This window comes from Trematomus bernacchii, unplaced genomic scaffold (assembly GCF_902827165.1).
Source record: "Trematomus bernacchii unplaced genomic scaffold, fTreBer1.1, whole genome shotgun sequence".
Lineage (NCBI taxonomy): Eukaryota > Metazoa > Chordata > Actinopteri > Perciformes > Nototheniidae > Trematomus > Trematomus bernacchii.
The window spans coordinates 8473011-8492252 of record NW_022987513.1 but is presented as its reverse complement, the minus strand read 5'-3'; the positions used below and the strand labels follow the sequence as shown (position 1 = coordinate 8492252).

The window sequence follows — 19242 nt, the reverse complement described above, 5'->3', positions numbered from 1 at the left end:
AACTTATATTACATATATTCAGTGTAGAGTACAATGTCATATTCAAATTCTGTATATAGTGAAAGATTCCAAGCTTTTTGTTTATTATTGCCAAATCAATTTTTAGTACTACGTTGATGGATTCATTTATTTGTACTGATGTAATAACTGTCACAAAAATACCCTTTTACAGGCATATATTTCAGCACTATAAACAGAACATGACACAACCTGCAGTTCAACACCTGATGCAGAGCTGAGTGGAGAGATGAAGGCAGATGTGTTTCTGTCTCCACACCTGTGCTTCAGCCATCAGACGGCAGGCGGAGGGAACCCCTGCCCTCGGCCGCGCCACCAGACGAGATTAAAGGGATGAGCAGACAGAGAAACTGAAAGTCATGCCCAACAAATCCTCCCACACAGTCTGCAGCAACAACAAAAAGCCCCCTTGCACAAAGGCACCTCAGTGGTGGTGAAGACAGAGAGGCCAGCTCTGCTCTTATAATTCAGTCAGTTCAAAATGTGGTGAGTTTCTGGTCACATGACAGTTGTCTTATGCTTATGCCACTGCTGAATATTAGGGTAGAATTAAAATTCAAATCAGGTCCTACAATCAGTGATTATAGGATCAGTGATTATAGGACCAAATATATAAAGCAAACCTTGGGTCACTTGTTGCGCTGAAGTTGAATTGGGTGTGATGAAGGCTAGAAAAAGGTAAGTAGTTGCTTCAAAATGAAGAGATGAGGAGTCCAATCAGGCTGTGCTCAAAGACAGAGGGGTGGGCAGTGGTGATGTCAGTGTGTGACAGATGAAACATCAGACAGCCTCTCGCTTTGCACAAACAGCTCAAGAGACTTCCTCTCGCTGGTCATTGTGCAGCAGATCACAGCGGAGCGGCAACGCACACTGCTGTCTACGAGAACAGGTACCATCTTTATTTTTTTAAACTTTTAAACTTCAAATTGATCTGTGAGTGGATACATATAAACTGTTACTGATTTAGCCTGAATTAAGTCAATTAACTATGGCATGTATGTTTTTTGTGAGATTTGTGTGGTTGAAAATATTACGTATTAATAACGGTAATTACATATTTACATTGTATTGGATGCTAGTCAGCTTTTTCTAGTTGAAAAATAAAGTATAAACAGTTTTGCAAAAGATTAAAGAAAGGGAAAAAATTATTTGTGTTGCAATTGTTTAATTATAGGGGGAAAATGAAGGTAATCAAATATTTGCATTGTATACTTCAATAAAATATATATTTTTTGTTTTCTTACAGGCTATTTTCCCCAGATGCTTTTTATTCTTCTTCTCATAAATGATTAAAGCAGCCGATTGACTTCCAAGAAATGACTCTAAACAGCAATTTTACAGCCAAATGTAATGCTGCGTATGTAAACAAAAAGTGCTTTATTTAGGCAGTGCATGTATGTTGTGTGCCGGGTGATGCACGCAACACAGTGCAGGTTGGTGTCTCTCTGCTGCTGCTGAGCTCATGGCTCACAGGAGAGCCGGTGGCTGCTGCTGCCCCCGGGCGCCCATGAATGAAGACAATGCTCGTTTCTGCCTGCTGGCCGGCCTCATCCTGCTCTACTTGCTGTGCGGTGCTGCCATCTTCTCAGCCCTGGAGCACCCCTTTGAGCTGCGTGCCCGCCGCCTCTGGAAACAGCAGCTGGAAAACTTCACGCAGCGATACAGGGTCAACCTGGGAGCACTGCACACTCTGCTGCGGCAGTACGAGGAGGCGAACGGAGCTGGGATCAGAGTGGACACCCTGAGGCCTCGCTGGGACTTCTCTGGAGCTTTCTACTTTGTGGGCACGGTCGTCTCCACTATTGGTAAGCCTTGAAGCTTTTCTAAGATTATCTTCATGAGATACGAATTCCACAATGGTTGACTTTGACCTTTTAACCTTTTGTTTTGGCTCTTCTCCAGGCTTTGGCATGACCACACCGGTGACGATAGCTGGGAAAATATTCCTAATCTTCTACGGTCTTATCGGCTGTGCTGCCACCATCCTCTTCTTCAACCTATTCCTGGAGAGGATCATCACGATGTTAGCTTACATCATGCGCTGGTGCCATGAGCGTCGGCTGAGGTGTGCCGGGGTGGAGTCGAGCAGGGAGGAGTCTTCTGGTGAGGAGGACAGCCTGGAAGGATGGAAACCGTCGGTTTACTATGTGATGCTGATCCTGGGCGTGGCATCGGTTGTGATTGCGTGCAGCGCCTCCACCCTGTACAGCTCTATGGAGAACTGGAGCTATGTGGACTCCCTCTACTTCTGCTTTGTGGCCTTCAGCACCATCGGCTTCGGGGACCTGGTGAGCAGTCAGAGGCAGCAGTATGAGTCGCAGGAGGCCTACCGGCTCGGGAATTGTCTGTTCATCTTGATGGGGGTGTGTTGCATCTACTCACTTTTTAATGTAATTTCTATTATCATCAAGCAAACTCTTACTTGGATCGTGGGGAAGCTGGTGTGCTCGGGCCGGCATCGGCTCTGCTCCTGCTCCAAATCTGGCTGCCGGTGGCTCTGCTGCCCCTGCCTCCAGAAAAAAAATCGCAACCGCCTGCATCCGCCTGCACACCTCAGAAGAAAACGCTTAAAACCCAACACTGTGCAGCCCATGGCTTCCCACTGCCCTGCAGGAAGACACTGCTACAGGGACGGCTCGGTGGAGACGGTGTGTGACAGTGAGACGGACGCAGGCACAGTGGCTGATGGGGCGTATGTTGGCCGTCGTCTGTCAGGAGAGATGATCTCTGTCAATGAGTTAATGGTGTCCAATAAGGTGTCACTGGCTCTGCTGCAGAAGCAGCTGAGTGAGACTGCTCACCAGGGCCCGCGGCAGAGCTACGGCCATCAAAATGGATTCTCTGGAGGTGTGGGCGCCCTGGCCATTATGAATAATCGCCTACAGGAAACCAGTGTGGATAGGTAGCCCCAACGCGAGGGCATTATGTGCATTGCCTTCTATTGGAGCCCTAATTAGACATGTTCTATTACCAAGTTATTTAGAGAAACTCAATAATTTGTCCCATGACAAATCCAAATCCTGAATATAAAATAACACCCTCTAATTAGAGTCTGTTCAGCACCTCTCTGAGTAATTTCAATGGGAGTCTATGCCGGTAAAAGCAGACCTCCAGCATTGATTCTGGACGTCAAATAATTGATTACATTTTGTTCTATGTAGAGAAAGACTGAAACGAAGACAAACAAGATTTCAAGAATTCAGCATCACTGTGAAGAGGGGTCTGATGTCCTGAAGTGATTGGCTCATTCAAAAGCAATCAGACGAAAGAAGCTACCAAGGAGCACTTAAAGGGGCCTGCTGATTTAAGAGTGCTGCACATGTCCCCTGCCCACGTCAATAAACACGGCTAAACGTAGTGTGGTAGTCAGTATTAGTTAACATACAGGCATAAACACGATATCTACTCAACTACCTGCATAGATAAAACATTTAAGTTGTGATTTGTATTTAAACAGCGCTCCTTATAGGCACTACAGGAGCTCATGAGCACCAAGACATTTTAATTTGTTGATTGCTCACAAGCTGTCCATTTTGTTTCGTCAACGCATGTCATTGAAATTCAAAGTAATCATGAAAGACAGCAGATATCCAGGGTTTTCAAAAAGGCACATCTAATCAAACGTGGCCTGTAGAGGACGTCCTTAAGCCAACAAGTGTTGTACGGATAGTCAACAGAAGGGAGAACAAGATTCAGGATCTCCTCCTAGCTGGAGGAGATCCTCTACTATGCAAGAAAACACATTTGAATCCATTCTGTGTCTTTCTGTATCTAAAGGTTTATATCAGTGTGAGCAGAAAAGTTCCCTCCTTAGAGACAAAATCATCCATCTTCCTCTAGTGGTCACGTTTGATGAATTGTCCGCACTGTTTAAAACATAAGAAAAGCAGTTCTTTAGCCAGTTATTGTGGGCAAAAACAAGTCGTCAATTAAATATGCTTTATTTAGCATCCAAACAGTCATGACTCTTAAAATGTAATGTCTATTCACAGCATATAATACATAGAATTAATATCACAATGCAGTATATGATGCAGATACAATGAACAACTCTTAAACTGAACTGTTCTGATGCTGTTTGTTTTGTCAACTATATAAAATATGTATAAGGCAGCACATGACATTTCATCAAACCTATGGAAAAAACACATTTCACATACACTTTATTGAAGAAAATATTCAGAAATATGATTAATATATAGAAACAATTGCAAGGAAATTGGTCATGTAGAACGTGTTCATGTAACATTGATTTTGATTGACTTTAGGGTGTTTGGCCAATTTTTTGATATTTTGTCTAGATTTTTGAAACGGCAACCTACTGTATAAACTTTTTAATTATTTTAACAAATAACTCTTCTTCCAAACATCACTTCAGCCAAGTGGTTCTTATTCTACATGTTTAAAGTAAGTTATAGTTTAGTTTATGTGTGAAATAAAAATGTTCTTGACTAAGTGTGTATGCATTGACATTTTGTTGGTAGAATTAAACATTGAATATATATTTTTCTCAACTATGAAGGATAAAGATAAATGTGTGCAATCCCGTCAGCTGTCCAGTCACTAGCACTGTTAGCATTTCCTATTGAAACAAATGGATGCATGTTAGCTTTAGGCTAGCTTTTGGCTGGCGCTAACACAGTTGTCCTTCCTGAAGAGGAAAGACTGAAATTCTTTAAAAATATTTTATTATATCTATTCTTAAAACATCATCTTCAAAATATAACTCTACAAACACATACTCCTTATTCCATCTAAAGGAAATGTACAATTTCGCAGCTGGTTGTTATTCAGTTGTACATTGATTTAAAACCGTCTGTATTTTCTGTTCACCGAAAATGAGGCAGAGGTTTGTTGCTGGATCAGTGTCTCTGAGTAAGTTTTACAAAATGTCCTTCTGTATAAATATAAAATGTATCAGGCTTTATTATATCTATTCTGGCATTGTATTTGTTATGAAACGATGCTGCTTGCTATGATGTAAACAAACATCTCTGTCTGTTCATCATCTCCCTTTTTGTCAAAGTGCACGCATGAAGAAAAACAGTTTTAACATTAATTACAGTCTCTCCATGGACCCATGGCGATGAGCCGGGCTTCTCAGGAGCCTCACATCATGCCCTGGAAAGACAGGTAGTGGAGAAAATAATGGTGAATACACTGTGCATAGTGAAGGGAAATAACATGTAGATGACTTGAAAGGGACAAATGTGTAGTTTGTACTCACATTGGGCTTGTAAAGCTCTCTTTGTTGATAGTAAGCTGAAATAATGCAGTTCCTTCTGCAAAACATAGAAGTAATAGAGTGTAATTTCACAATAGAGGGTACACAAAAAACACACACACACGATCATGTTGTGTCTCTTACTTGCTCTGTATGCCTCCACCTGGTGGCAATCCAGGGATGACTGTGGATGCGAGGAGTGTGAGGACAGACAGCAGGTCAGGTTCTTCCCCTCTGGCGCACAGCTCAGAGTAAATCTCTGTTGGATATTTAAACAAAAACATGAAAAATAATTTGTACATGTAGCTTAAAAAAAACAGCCTTGGATGTATATTCTTTAATATTGGTTCAAAACTGTTGACCATAAAAGGAACAAAACTGCCTTCCAATAATTGAATTAACATATTGGTGCTTGCTGAACAATGTGCGAACATAAAATGAGTCAAACACAATAATATTTACATTTTTGTGAAATACTAAGTAATAAGCAAAAACAGCTTCCAACTGCAGATTACAACCTACATTGCTCAGTAGTAAATGTAGCATTTGTAAGGGACTTTTTGCGAATAATACACATTTGGTGTTTTAGTGAGTAATTACCATATAAGGACAGTATACTACAGTGCCCATGCTTTGTTAATGAAGGAACAAGCCCAAGTTGGCAACAATGGAGTTCTATAGCAGGCTCTGTCTACACACAAAACATTTGTTTAGCATGATATTGTGATTTAAAGGGTTAAAAATGAGAACTGGTCCAAGAAATGTGCTGATTGTTTTGGCATTAGCATCAATTAAGATACGTATTGAAAGAAAGTGTTTCATCTCAGGTGGTAACCAAATACCCCATAAAGAAAAAAAGTGTCAGACCTTCCATATCAAAACATGATAAAAACAAGTGCCTAATGTCACAGTGGATTAGCGTCCCCTGCGTGTCATTTCTAGCCACACACCTGCTACTTTGGACTCCAGCAGGTCCTCCAGCTCGGCCTCCTGGTGCAGAGCCTCTGCTGACAGCTGGGGGGCTCCAGGGAAGCACAGCAGGATGATGCTGATGTTGTCCAAGCTGCCCTGTGGAGCAAAGTGGAGTCAACAGAGGTGAGTAATAATGGCTGACCGTACAAAATGTCAACATCATGGGTGAATAGTTTTTGAGATAGACCATTTCAACTCAAAGTCACCTAACAGATGCAGTGGAGCAGGAACATTTTAATGGAGTGTGGAAGGAGCTGTGATATTTTAAGGTCATTGTGCACATCCAAGCTGAAGCTCAGTTACATAACAGATTGGCATGATGGGCATGACGGACAAAAATGGACATCAGCATGTGCACATGCGCATGTGTTTCTCTGACTGTTAAATGATGTCGTTCTTTTCAGAAACAAATATGCATCAATCCAATAAAGGGCACAACTAAACACAATAAACATTTTCTTCTGAAAAGCGTAATTTCTCTTAACAAGCTAATATGTTATGCTACAGATGAATTACTCTATAGTGAAAATGATCCTTCACTAAACACCATCGATTCTAGCAGCAATAATTCTGGATGTAATGATTAAATTATTTTCCTTCATTGAACTGAAATGATTCTTTACTAAAAACACCTTTGATGAGCAATTGCATGTTCTTGTACATCAACCTTTGATCATCTGACACTCACTCAGTAAGAGTGGCTGAAATTAGTACACATAGAAATCAAGAATAATCCGGTCTAACCTGTTCTGACACCCCTGCGGTCTATTTTAATGTGGTTTTACAGAGCATCCACAGCCTTTATGAGACTAAAACAAAGCTTTTTTTTATAATGATCCAGTTTACTTTTAGACCTTCAATATGGGTATGAACGTGTTCAATGTGAATATGATCAATACTTTTAAAACATTAGATTACATAACTATTATGTGCTTGATGTCACTCCTAAACCCATAGAGAAAATGCATTTTAGTGTCTTTCAGCTAATTGTTTTGTTTTCAACATGCAAATGTACTGTTTTGTTTCATAGTCACTGCTCTCATAAGTGTCATTTTTAGCTGCTTCTTGCTCAGAACCAAACTGCAGATGGTTAAGTTAACGATTAGCCATTGGATAAATTAGCAACAGAGCTACGTGTTTTTCTTGTAGTTGATGGAGACTTAAAGAGAGCTCAATTAAATGAATATTGTAAGACTTATATTCTTTGGCTGGCTGGAAACATATCTCCAAATGAATAATCAAGTGCATTTTGCCTTTTGTATGAATAGACCAACTATTCTTAATATACAAAAAACAGGGTATCTAGCACACACCCCTGAGGAACTCCACACTAAAACAGTTAGTCCTAATTACACACACAAGTTCCCTCATGTTGTAATGGTCTAATCAAAGCTGTTGGGAAGAAAGAGTTAGATATAAGGAAAGGTGTTTTCCCACCTTGGACTGAGGGATATATATTTAGATTGATTGGGAGTGAGGCATATGTACTATTAATCGTATAGAAACTGTCCATGAGCTATTTTCATAAAGCTCAGTTTTTTTTCTCAATGACTGGAATGACCACAACAGCTTTCAGCTCAAGCTAAACAAACGCAGTACAGTCACAGTTCAAGGGATTATGTTATTATATAAAATCCACTGCCCATTAAAAATTATGCAACATAGCTTCACCCTGGAATTGTGTTTTGTGTTTAGGTCGGTTAAAAGGATTTGCTGGTGAAACTACTGGACATGTAGAAATGCAATAAAGGGACTATGATTACATGCACACTGGTTTTAAGCAGCAGGTCCTGACCTTATATAGACAAAGGTCAATGACTTGAGTGCAGACGTCCCTTAGGTCAGTGCAGACACTCAGCCGGTTGTGGATGAAGGCGCACAGCTCCTCGTTGCTGATGATATCCCACACCCCGTCGCAGGCGAGCACCAGGAACTCATCGGATGGCGAGCGCTCCACCACACACACCTCCGGCTCTGGTGACACCATCTGCTCCGTGGGCATCCTGTTCTCTGCTCCCTTGTAGCTGAAATCCCCCAGAGCTCGAGACACTGCCAGGGAGCCGTTGATCCTTTGGATGGACACAATGCCGCCTGCGCTCTCAATGCGCTCTTTCTCCAGAGGGCAGTAAGGTTTGTGGTCCTCAGTGGAGAAGCATACCTGGCCAGACCGACACAGCATGGCCCTGGAGTCGCCACAGTTAGCAAAGTAGATGTAATACGGTGAGATTAGAGCGGCCACCACAGTGGTGCCACCCCTCTCCCAGCCTTCTCGACGGGCCACAGAGTGCAGATGCTTGTCTGTGTACAGGAAGCCGTCAATGATGGCTCCTTTCACCCTTTCAGGGTCGTCCTCTGGTCCTATCCCACCTGTGTGCACAAACAAATACAGTGTTGGAATACTTAGTGTTTTCTGTGTTCCGTAAAAACACATGATTGCATTGAATAAGACAGTAATATGGAGAGTTTCATGAGAGAGGATAACTGTGACAAGAGACTTTTCTACAGGAAAAAAGATATGATTCCCACGTGTTCAGTTTCAGCTCTTTCACCTGTGGCGAGGATCTGACCCAGAAGGTGCTGGGAGCAGTACTGTGCCACCGTGCTGCCTGCATGACCATCAAACACAGCGAAGAAGCTCCAGTCTGCCAGCTCTCCACCCAGCTGTGGCACGCAGTTGTGGAAGTCCTCCATGTTGGCCCTCCAGCCCTGCATGCTCCCCAGGGCGTAGGTGAGGCCCCAGCGGGCGCAGCCCTCCTCGGTCAGCTTGTCCATGACCGGCCGGTCCAGGTAGGGGCTGGGGATGACCTCCTCCCTCTCCCCCTCCCCTGGATGTTCTCCCTCTGCTGCTCCTCCACGGCCCCCTTTGAAGAAAGAGCTGACCCTCTTCTCCGTCTCTTTCACCAGATGTCTCATAAAAGCAGGCATTTCCACGTTACCCTTCCTGGATGTCCTCATGACTCTGCTGCACGGCTGCTGTTAGACGAATTTCTTTTTATCCCGGCCTCGGTGTTTGTGGCTGGGCCTGATGCTGGGCCTGTCTGCGTAGCCCCGGCTGCTCCAGGGCTCAGAGCATGGCTGCCTGATAGATGTTCTCAGTGCTGGCTTCTACTCACCCCCCTCTCCCTGCTCATCTCCTTCCTCTCCTCTCTGGAGACCTTACTAATCGGCGCTTTCTCCTCCACTCATCCTCCCTCTCTTTCTTGTTTTGGTCTCTCCTTCTTGCTGCTGTGATTTCACCTCCTTTCTTTCTTTCTCATAGCTCTTCCCTCCTTCACTGTCGCTCCCCTTGTTATTTTCCCTACGTCTGCCAGGATTGGCTGGCTATTTTTGTTCTCCAATCCCTGCTTAGCTTGTATCTCTGCTGTACCGTTGGAGCTCAGCCTCTCCCTCTCCGTCCTCCAATCTGCTGCTCTGCCTCTTACACATGTTGGGTAATGGTAATCTCTACCTTTGATCGGTTGGGATTATGAGCTGCCACTGCTGTGGATTACAGGACGGTCGGCTATTTAGCACACAGTGTTTATTCACGGGGGGAAAGGGTTATTTTCATTATGCACACACATAATCCCTGATATTTCACTTTAAACATGGGGACAGTGCATGTACAGTTCCTGTCAGCGCTGCATTACATATTTACACCTGGTAGACACCTAAGACATTTTGTGTGCCAAACTTGAAATATGTTTGTATTGTTTCATTTTGTATTCTTATTTTGTGGATAACTTGATGACAGATATCTTTTCTTCCTATGGAATTTAGTGTTGCCATTAAACAAAATGTGCTATAGGCTGATGTGTAGAATAGTTTTAATTTAAGTTCTAAAATAAAATGGCAGAGAATACAATATTATTAGCCACAAATGTGTATTTATACAGAGAATAATTCAATAGAGATAAAGGAGGACAGCTTGCTGCATGTTTCATTTATTTTTGAAGAAGCAGAAAATTAGATTTTGTATGATTGTGCATCACAACATAACCAACAGCTGTTTTGTTTGGCACCATTTCCCAAATAACAGCTTAAATCTATTGAGTCATGCAGGATGACTTCGCTGCTCTCTGTAATTCTCCACGTACTTGGATTCATGGACTGACACTCTGCCAGTCGTGCTAATGTGACCAAAGGATGGAAATGTTTCAGACATTAAATCACAGTCACTTGTGCTTTTAAAGCAGCAATAGAAACAAACCTCTGAGTTGTTGTGTGCCAAGGAGATATCAGTACAGATTACAGTCTCACACCTGCAAAATGTGTTATTTTGAAGGGCTCAAAAAGGCAGAGTAACATCTTTATTCACAGCTGCAACATCTGCGGTTTGGCAGCTGTGCATGAGTTTGAGCAGGCACATGATACTGAAGCCAAATGAATAATCTGGAGGAATTTCACAAACAAATGGGAGGGACTCTCTGTAACAGTGCTAAAAAATATCCTTCTTTATAATCTGTGACATACAGTACAGTATTTATCGTGCTTTAACCATAATCTGAATATATGTATTTATTATTATTATTATTAGTGTTATTATTATTATTATTATTATTATTATTATTATTATTATTGTTATTATTATTATTATTATTATTATTATTATTATTATATTTTGAAAACTCACAGAACATTTATATATACATTGTATTACATTGTTTCTTTTTGGAAATGGTTGCTTATATTATTTATTCGTATAATATTTATATATTCTTCACTAATTTGTCCAGCTTTGTTGTCTCTGGCTGTTTTTGCCTATTTTGTTGTAAGTGCACTGCAATGCAAACTACGTACTGCAGTAACATTCTCTACTGTGTGCACATACATAGCTGATTCATATTCTTATATGACTGAGACATACAGTAGACATAGCAATCTGCCTGCAACGTTGGGATATCTGATTCAAAGCATATTGCTATTAAATTATGAATCAATATCCTAGTAACAATACCATGTGAGTTATAGTGTTGCATTGCTGAAGCTGTGTTCACTGACGTGGCTGCATGTGGAGGCCTCTGAGTGCAGGTCGGCCACCAAATGGCTGAGGAACCATGACAGTCTCTGAGAGCTGAGGATACATGTACATGCTGATGTCTCAGGTTCCCAATTTGAGGTTGTGTGTGTGGTTGTGTGTGGTTGTGTGTGTGTGTGTGTGTGTGTGTGTGTGTGTGTGTGTGTGTGTGTGTGGTTGTGTGTGTGTGTGTGTGTGTGTGTGTGTGTGTGTGTGTGTGTGTGTGTGTGTGTGTGTGTGTGTGTGTGTGTGTGTGTGTGTGTGTGTGTGTGTGTGTGTGTGAATGCAAACAGGGGGTATCCAATACAGGATAAAATTAGGCCAGCCAGGCCTTATATTGCTGACGGAGCTGGGGTGGCCAAAAAAAGCCTGGGGTGCGAGCCAACAGTGGGAGCTCAAGGAAGAGGGGAAAGCAAGCAGGATCGTCGCTGAAATGGCCACCAAAGGTAAGGAAATAAACAGTGACAGCTTTAAGTAGAGTGAATCAGAGCAGACAGGGAGCTGGGCAGCTGTCCGGTGGAGGAGGGAGAGAAAGTTTAGTTTCCCTCCTCTGCTGAGCAGGTGTGAATTCAGACAGGATGACCAGTCAAATACTGAGTCCTGCATGTCTTTCATTCGGCAGACAGATGGGACTCAGCTAAATGAGAGCCTGTCGCTGATTGAATGTTGTTTGTTAGTTTCATTCTTAAAGGTCCAGTTTGTCCCATAAGAATAGAAGATTGATAAGTGTTTTATTTTCAGCGCTATTTTAAGATGGTATTTATTTCGTATTATTTTATTTTTGGCATCAGGATCAGGTTATGGTTATGCCATGCTGGTAACAATTACTTAATAGATGTGACAGTAATGGTGCCTGATTATGAAAATATGTTGCTGGTTTAGCTGTGTGTGTGTGTGTGTGTGTGTGTGTGTGTGTGTGTGTGTGTGTGTGTGTGTGTGTGTGTGTGTGTGTGTGTGTGTGTGTGTGTGTGTGTGTGTGTGTGTGTGTGTGTGTGAATGCATGACTCAGTTGCTAGTACATTGTCTTAATGAAGACAACTTGTTATTGATGTGTGTATTAAGTGTTTGTTTTAAATTGATTATACCTTAAGATTATCATGGGAGCTGGGAGGATCATTCAACAGCTTAGAGATTGAAGATCTCATAACCAGTGAATCATAGCATGCTTATTGCATCATTAAAAGCAATGCACTTGTGTAGATGCACATTTATTCCTAAAAATATATATTTTCCGGCAAGGAAGGAGGTGAATACAAAGATGCTTCTTGTATGGATGTATTTGAAGAGGCAAGATTTACTCTCAACACAGTCCCATGAACTGTACGCCATTGTAGAAATGACCAATGTTGTACTGAATATAGGTATTACTGAATAGAGAAAAATATGTTTTTAAAGCCATAGACAATGTGTCACAAAGGAGCAGGTAAATGATTCACACCTCTAAGACATCTCAAAATGTATTTATTTCAATGACCTGGTGTCCATTTTTCCCTCATTTACCTCCATATAAGTAAAGCTTCTCTGGAACAGAGGGAGAGACGTGAGACTGTTTGTAATAAACAAAGGAAGATAGAAGATATTCTGTTTTTTTTCAATATGGAGTTGGTATCAAATACACGTACTGCTGGTTCAAATGGTGTCACTTCATAGGAATTTGATTTGACTGATATGAAGCTAAATAAAACAAAGTCTGAGCCTCTTTATGACCATAACTTTTACACATGCATCGACAGGTTGTTATTTACTTCCTGGTTCAAAGAAACATGCAATTCAACATGCTGCAATGCTTTGAGGAATGGAAATATGGAAGGGATTGCCATCACACATTGGTGGCTAATTGGTGTCCAAATAAATCTATATGTATACAATACAAATGTGATTTGTGAGTTGTGATTGCCACAACTATGTGCCATATCTAACGGTCCAAGGCCTGACTTTGTATGGAGGATAGATGATCTACAAACTTCACATCTCTGTCACAGTTTTTCCCTCTGACAATCACGCATCATCAGTAATTCATTTCATTTTCTGCTCCTGTCATGTGCGTCCTCTTCTGCAGTCGTTGATCTGGTGTATTGGCGGAAGTTGAGGAGGACCGGTGTGGTGTTCACAGGTCTGGTGATGAGTCTGGCCAGTCTGTTCCAGCTCAGCGCCATCACCGTGATCTCACACATCTGTCTGGGTGTCATGGCTGTCACCTTCACCCTCCGCCTCTACTACAAACTGTTGGAGCTGCTGCGCTGGAACCCCGGGGTTCACCCCTTTGAGTGAGTCTGTCAACATTGATTTATTCTCACATATGCTTTTATCAAGATACATTTAACTTCAAACCTAATTCTCATACGGTTTTAGAATGGTTCATGTAGTGTTAAAGGCATTACTAATTGAAAAGTCTTGATTTTTTTTCAATAGCTAGCTACCATATCATGTGACCCAGTTTCTCTAAACCAATGCAGCATTGTTTTACTGCACTGGACAAGATGAATACACCTGAACCTGGAGTGTATTGAACAAATATGATACTTTTCAATAAAAGAGCTGAATTGTATTCAATATTCATATAAAATTGAAAAAACATTAAAACCCAATAGAAAATGTGTGTATCCTACCCATCAAGTAAAGTTATACAATGCTGCATTGACGTTGAGTCACAAGGTCTCATTAAAAGGAAGCTTATTAGAGTTTTTAATTAAAAGAAAGGCCAAGGGTCAAATAAAAAGAGTCATGGCATCCAGTGTTGTAATACAATGCTGCAATGATTTGGAGTCGCTCGGTCACATGACATGGAAGCTATTTAAAAAGCCTTTTCAATAAAGAAACTGATTCATTTTCATGGCAATATATAAGGCTTGAATGACTGTCGATATCCAACCTAAAACCAACATCACCTCTGTTTGATAGTTTTGTATTATTTGTGTTTCTGAGGCTTGTGTATGTGTCTCTGCTTCAGGTCGTATCTGAATCATGACAGCTCTCTGACAGACAGGGAGACAGTGATGCTGGTGGAGGAGGTGGTCCTGATGATCGCCTTTGCCCTCACAGAAATTAAACGGCTGATTTTTATTGAGAGCGTGATCGACTCCATTAAGGTCAGAGTGTGAGGATAAAATAATGATAATAATGTATGAACACAAACTGATCATAAAACCTGAAAGTGGTATGATGACAGGTCAGCATGTACTGTATGGGAGCGTTGCTCAACTTCACAGAGCTGCATAATGAAGCGTGTTGGTTCTCATTGGTATTTGTACTACAATCACTCTAAGGGACTCATTTGTTATCAACATTTCTTTCCGGTGCTCTCTCAGTTCGTCCTGCTCCTGTATCTGCTGACTTATGTTGGGGTCTTTACCAGTGGCCTGACTCTGGTGATAACTGGTGAGTTATTTGATTCCAAAAGGGTTTTTTGATCTGCCAACGCCATGATTACAGTTTGGTGAGGTCTTTGCAAAAGAAAAGACTACTTGGGGATGATCATAGACATAGTTTAAAGAATCAAACTCTGAAAAGAGAGAGAAAACAAAGTTTAAAATGTTCTGTTTCAACATCGAAGACACCAAAGAGTGTCATACCATAACCCAAAACCCCACTCTGCTTAGAGAGGGTTGTGTGCCATATCATTCAAATAAGAACTACATTTAAATGACATACGGAAGCTCTGAAAGGCCTTAAGGTACATACAAAGTAAATATATTGTGTTAGCAAGTTATGTTACATATCTGTCATGTCTTGACTAAAAAAATGTTATATTGATATTAATATATTAGCCTTGTGTAGTACATCTAGAAGAACACATGCTTTTAATTCTAAGATAATAAGGTAGTGGTGCACTTTTTCCTCCTGTGGCCAAAATGAGTATTACAACAACACAACATTGTGAACTTCCACCTTTGAAAAGCGTTCATCCTGACCTATTTCACAGATGATTTATTTAAGGAGCTTAGTAAGATGATCCTGGCAAAAGCTTTATTTTTTCCTGTTCTTCAAGTCATTTATTCAGTAGATGAATCATCTAAGATTAGACGATTAAAATGGATCACCAGATTTCTTCCCCCTCCTTTGCCTCTCAGTGCTTCCGTATTAACCTACACCTTGGTACTGAAATTATGTATCTTTTGTCTTTGTTTAACAGCCGTGATCGTTGTTTTCTCCATTCCTCTGTTGTACAAAAAGAACAAGGTAAGTTCCTTTAAAAAAAATATATAATCAATATCATTCACTAAACTGCAGTAGGCCGACTCCAGCAAAACATAATAATGGTGATAAACTAGTAACACCATTTATACATGTAAATTGTGTAGAGTTTTCCTGAATACCTTTATTGACCTCTCATGTGATGGACATTTGCAAACTAAATACATACCCAGCCAGCAATAGGCTGAATATTCGGGTCCAGGGTGAAAAAGACTCCTCTGATACCACATAAACAGAAGTTAAAGAAAAGCTTTAAACTCTTACCTGTGTATCATTTTGTTGACAGATGCGTTTAAGGAGGATGGTTAGAGCGGTCAAAGCTTTTGTAAAGAAAATCAAAGACCTGTAAGTTACCTTCTATTTGCAAAATGTTCTCATGGTAACAAATTATGACCATCTTTATGTTGATGCTGCTGTTTTGTTGCAGTTTCCTCAGTCTGTATCATAAGGTGAGACCCTCTTCTGCTCCTGAACCGGCCACAAAACCTGCACCTGCCCCTGCAGCTGCACCGGCTCCCAAACAGAAAGCCAAGGCAAAGTAACTGGTTGGTCAAGTGTTTGAAAGCACCCACGATTTGGGATTCGGAAAATGTTGGAATGGTTACATCATCTGTGGGGCCACTTTGAGAGCCGGCTCATTTCCATTTCTCCACCATGATGTTCATTAATAGGAGCAAGATATAATTGATCCTGACAGCTGAAACAAAGCTGCCCTTCACTCACAAAGAAAGAGTGGAAGTGTATGAGGAGAATAATTTAATTTACTGAGATGCTGTTTGTAGGCAATGTTTAATATAACCAGTTCACACTCACATACTCTAAGCAGGGGCAGAATACCACCGTGTGTTTTTTCTTCGATAACAGGTCTATTTTTACAGGGAGCTCCATGTTCCTGTTGAACTGCAGAATTATTCATAATGAACCACCGAAGCATTATTGCTGCTCTCATTATTGCTGCTCTCATTATGTCTATGCAGCACCATGAATTGTAAACTCGGTAGAATAAATCGGACATGCTGCTATTAATTAACATTAATGTTTTTTTTGCTTGCTACGTTGGATATATTTTAAAAAGCAACACCTTGCAACTCTTATGAGAGTTTAATGAGAAATAATGAGGACATGTCATATGCTGTTCATGCTAATTGCATTTAATCAGGTAGAAACTGACCTGCTGCTGCTCCTGGGGCAGATTAGTTATTAAAGATATAAAGTGCAGGAACAGAAGAAGTGAGAGCAATTTAAACTCAGCAGTAAATTAAAATTTGACTGATTTAAGCATATAACAGAAGCATTTTAAATTAATTTGCAGATAGGACAACTTTATTTCTGCTCTCATATTTCACCTCCTCGTTAAAACACTAACAGGCCAACACATGTTTTGTGTCGGCCTGTGGATAGATATTCACTACTATTTCAGCTGGGTTCTGCTTTTTACAACGTCCTTATTGACAACACAAAATGTCAGTAAACAAGCCCATTAACATTTTAAAAGCTGCATCAATTAACTTGTGAATGCTAACTTTTTTGTGCTTCCAGCTGACACAAAACAATGCAGCATTAATTTGGAGTATGGTTTCTTGCCACGAAAAATAATATTTATTTTAATATTTTAGCTATCTTTTGTTCCCAATCGAAACAATGAACTTGTGGTCAGTAAGCCAAAACAATATGCTGAAAGATAGTAAAATTCTCTGAAGGGCTAATTGAATACTTCTATGGCTTTGTTACTGGAAGCAACCTTTAATGTTAACATATTGTAGCTGCTTTAAGCTTGCCAAAATCTTTTTTTTTTAACTTTTTCAAATACTCCTGAAGAAATTGTACATCACCTTGGTTAGTGTTAAGTTGCCTACATGAGTCTTAAGTTGTACATAACTATAACTAGCTATGACCAGATACCCTGTTTCAGTTGCATAATAGTGTAAACCAGTCGCACTATAACCTGCCTTAAGAGGACATTTAATTAGATAAAACTACAACAACAACAACAATTTAAAAATTAAAGCGATTTTCACATTGTCATTGCATAAGTCATTCAACCAGTGGTGCTGCAGGACACCTTGAAAGCTGCTACACAAGATATTGTTAACTTGTGTAGCAGTTAGTCAATATATATGTATGATGGAGATTTGCCTTTAATGTATCTCCACTAGTGGCTCTTCAGGTGTGACTGTAATGGAGGGCTGCATTGTAGGCCTATGTGAACAGTTAAACATGTCTGGACTTTTCCTCCATAGCCTACTCTTATTGATAAATGTTCCCTCATTGTGACATTGTCATCAAAACTTTTAAATGCTTTAACTGTGAGACGTGAGAAAGAGTATAATTTAAATTCGGGGTGCACTATTCCTTTATTTATCCCTCACTCTGACCAGTGTACGGTTTTAGCTGCCAAACCTGAGCCTGTAGACTGTGAGCGGTTAGCTACTGTTAGCATGTCAGATTAATGTTGGTGACTAGTGCCCTCTAGTGGTCGGAGTTTCAGATCTTAAATCGCAGCTGCAGTCATACTAACATGTCTTAATTAACTGATGTAATTTACAAAATGTCATTACAAAATATGAACCCCAGCCTAAAAATAGGACTGTGGTAGTTTCAGTATTTATTGAAAAAAAAACAAGGTCAACATTTTCTATAAAAATGTAATTTTCCAAAGCTGTGAGCAGTGTTAGCTGTAACTGAGTTGCAGGAGGGCTTAACCCGAACTGCGTTTTTTATTTTAATGTTGCCACTTTTATCTCTTGTTGTAGAATGGCTTATTTCTATAGGTATTTCATATTTTGTATTGTAATTTCCTATTGTTATGTTGCTCCCCAATAAAAAGTTGTTTAGTAAAAATGCAGGGTGCTTGGTTAATCTTAATTCCTTTGTCAACTGTTACTGTTGTTACATTTATTTAATATGACGAAGTGTTGTGAAAAAAAAACAAAAAACGAACTGCACAATACTGCTTTTGATACTTTAAGTATGTTTAGCTGATAATACTTAAATATCTTTACTTTAGTATAGCTTTAAAAGCAGGGCTTTTGTTGTGAAGTATTTCTGAGATGTGGTATAAGTACTTTAACTTAATACGATACGATACGATATTACTTTATTTGTCAGATCAAGTCTGAAATTTGTTAATACTTCTTTGAACACTGCTTTCGAATTATTTATTTTTTTATATTCAATTATGAACAGTTTTGTTTAAATCCACGCTACAGAGAAAGTATTGTGATTCTTTTCTTTTATACTTGACTACTGTCTGTGCTTTAGTCTGAGAAACATACAAAATCAATTAGGCTTGTCTACGTGAGTTACTTACCCTATAATCTAAATGCATAACCAAATGTTAATCAAATACAGTAAGAAGCTCTCATGGACAGAGAGCAGCCAAAGGTCATATTTACTTCATAATTTATGGTCAGGGAGTGTAGTACTCACCATCATGGGCTGCACCATCATGGGCTGCACCACCATGTTTGACCACTAGGTGTTGCTCTTGGAGAGTGTCAGCTACCCTCTTGACGAGAGCAAGGAGAAACCCACTGATCACTGACTGTCACTGATGCCCAGAAATAAATGGATCCTGACAAACATGTATACCATCACTGCAATGTGGGCTCCATACAAACATTATCTACACAACATGTTTCCTGGTATTAGAAACAGCTCTTTTCTCTCTCTGTCGTGAGAATCACAATGTGACTGTGACCTTGAGATACATTTACCTCAAAAATCCTCCACACGTCATTTAAAAATCTTCAAGGACTTTTTCCTTTGTTTCCACATAAAGTGACTCAGAGCTTCCACCTCTCACTGTTTCAGAAGTCTTTTGCATCAACGTCATGAA

At 40.3% G+C, this 19242-nt stretch overlaps 3 protein-coding genes across 4 annotated transcripts; 2 read left to right on the top strand and 1 right to left on the bottom strand.

Annotated features, from left to right (window-relative positions):
• Nucleotides 1–1256: 1256 nt before the first annotated feature.
• LOC117470157 (potassium channel subfamily K member 13) lies at nt 1257–3218 on the top strand. Its single transcript, XM_034114742.1, has 2 exons — nt 1257–1823; nt 1921–3218. The coding sequence occupies exons 1-2, from the start codon at nt 1481–1483 to the stop codon at nt 2922–2924; spliced, it is 1347 nt and encodes a 448-aa protein (XP_033970633.1). The 5' UTR covers nt 1257–1480; the 3' UTR covers nt 2925–3218.
• A 301-nt stretch (nt 3219–3519) lies between these two features.
• On the bottom strand, nt 3520–9485 carry ppm1nb (protein phosphatase, Mg2+/Mn2+ dependent, 1Nb (putative)). Of its 2 annotated transcripts, XM_034114764.1 has the most exons (7): nt 8764–9485; nt 8010–8581; nt 6193–6310; nt 5387–5501; nt 5246–5300; nt 5082–5139; nt 3520–3884 (listed from the first exon to the last, which is right to left on the bottom strand). In XM_034114764.1, the coding sequence occupies exons 1-6, from the start codon at nt 9167–9169 to the stop codon at nt 5128–5130; spliced, it is 1278 nt and encodes a 425-aa protein (XP_033970655.1). In that variant the 5' UTR covers nt 9170–9485; the 3' UTR covers nt 3520–3884; nt 5082–5127. The 2 variants fall into 2 exon arrangements, with proteins under 2 accessions (XP_033970655.1, XP_033970648.1); XM_034114757.1 differs by lacking the exon at nt 3520–3884 and having other exon boundaries at nt 3944–5139.
• A 2094-nt stretch (nt 9486–11579) lies between these two features.
• On the top strand, nt 11580–18249 carry rtn2b (reticulon 2b). Its single transcript, XM_034152923.1, has 7 exons — nt 11580–11656; nt 13270–13477; nt 14161–14299; nt 14519–14588; nt 15343–15389; nt 15691–15749; nt 15832–18249. The coding sequence occupies exons 1-7, from the start codon at nt 11644–11646 to the stop codon at nt 15944–15946; spliced, it is 651 nt and encodes a 216-aa protein (XP_034008814.1). The 5' UTR covers nt 11580–11643; the 3' UTR covers nt 15947–18249.
• Nucleotides 18250–19242: the final 993 nt, after the last annotated feature.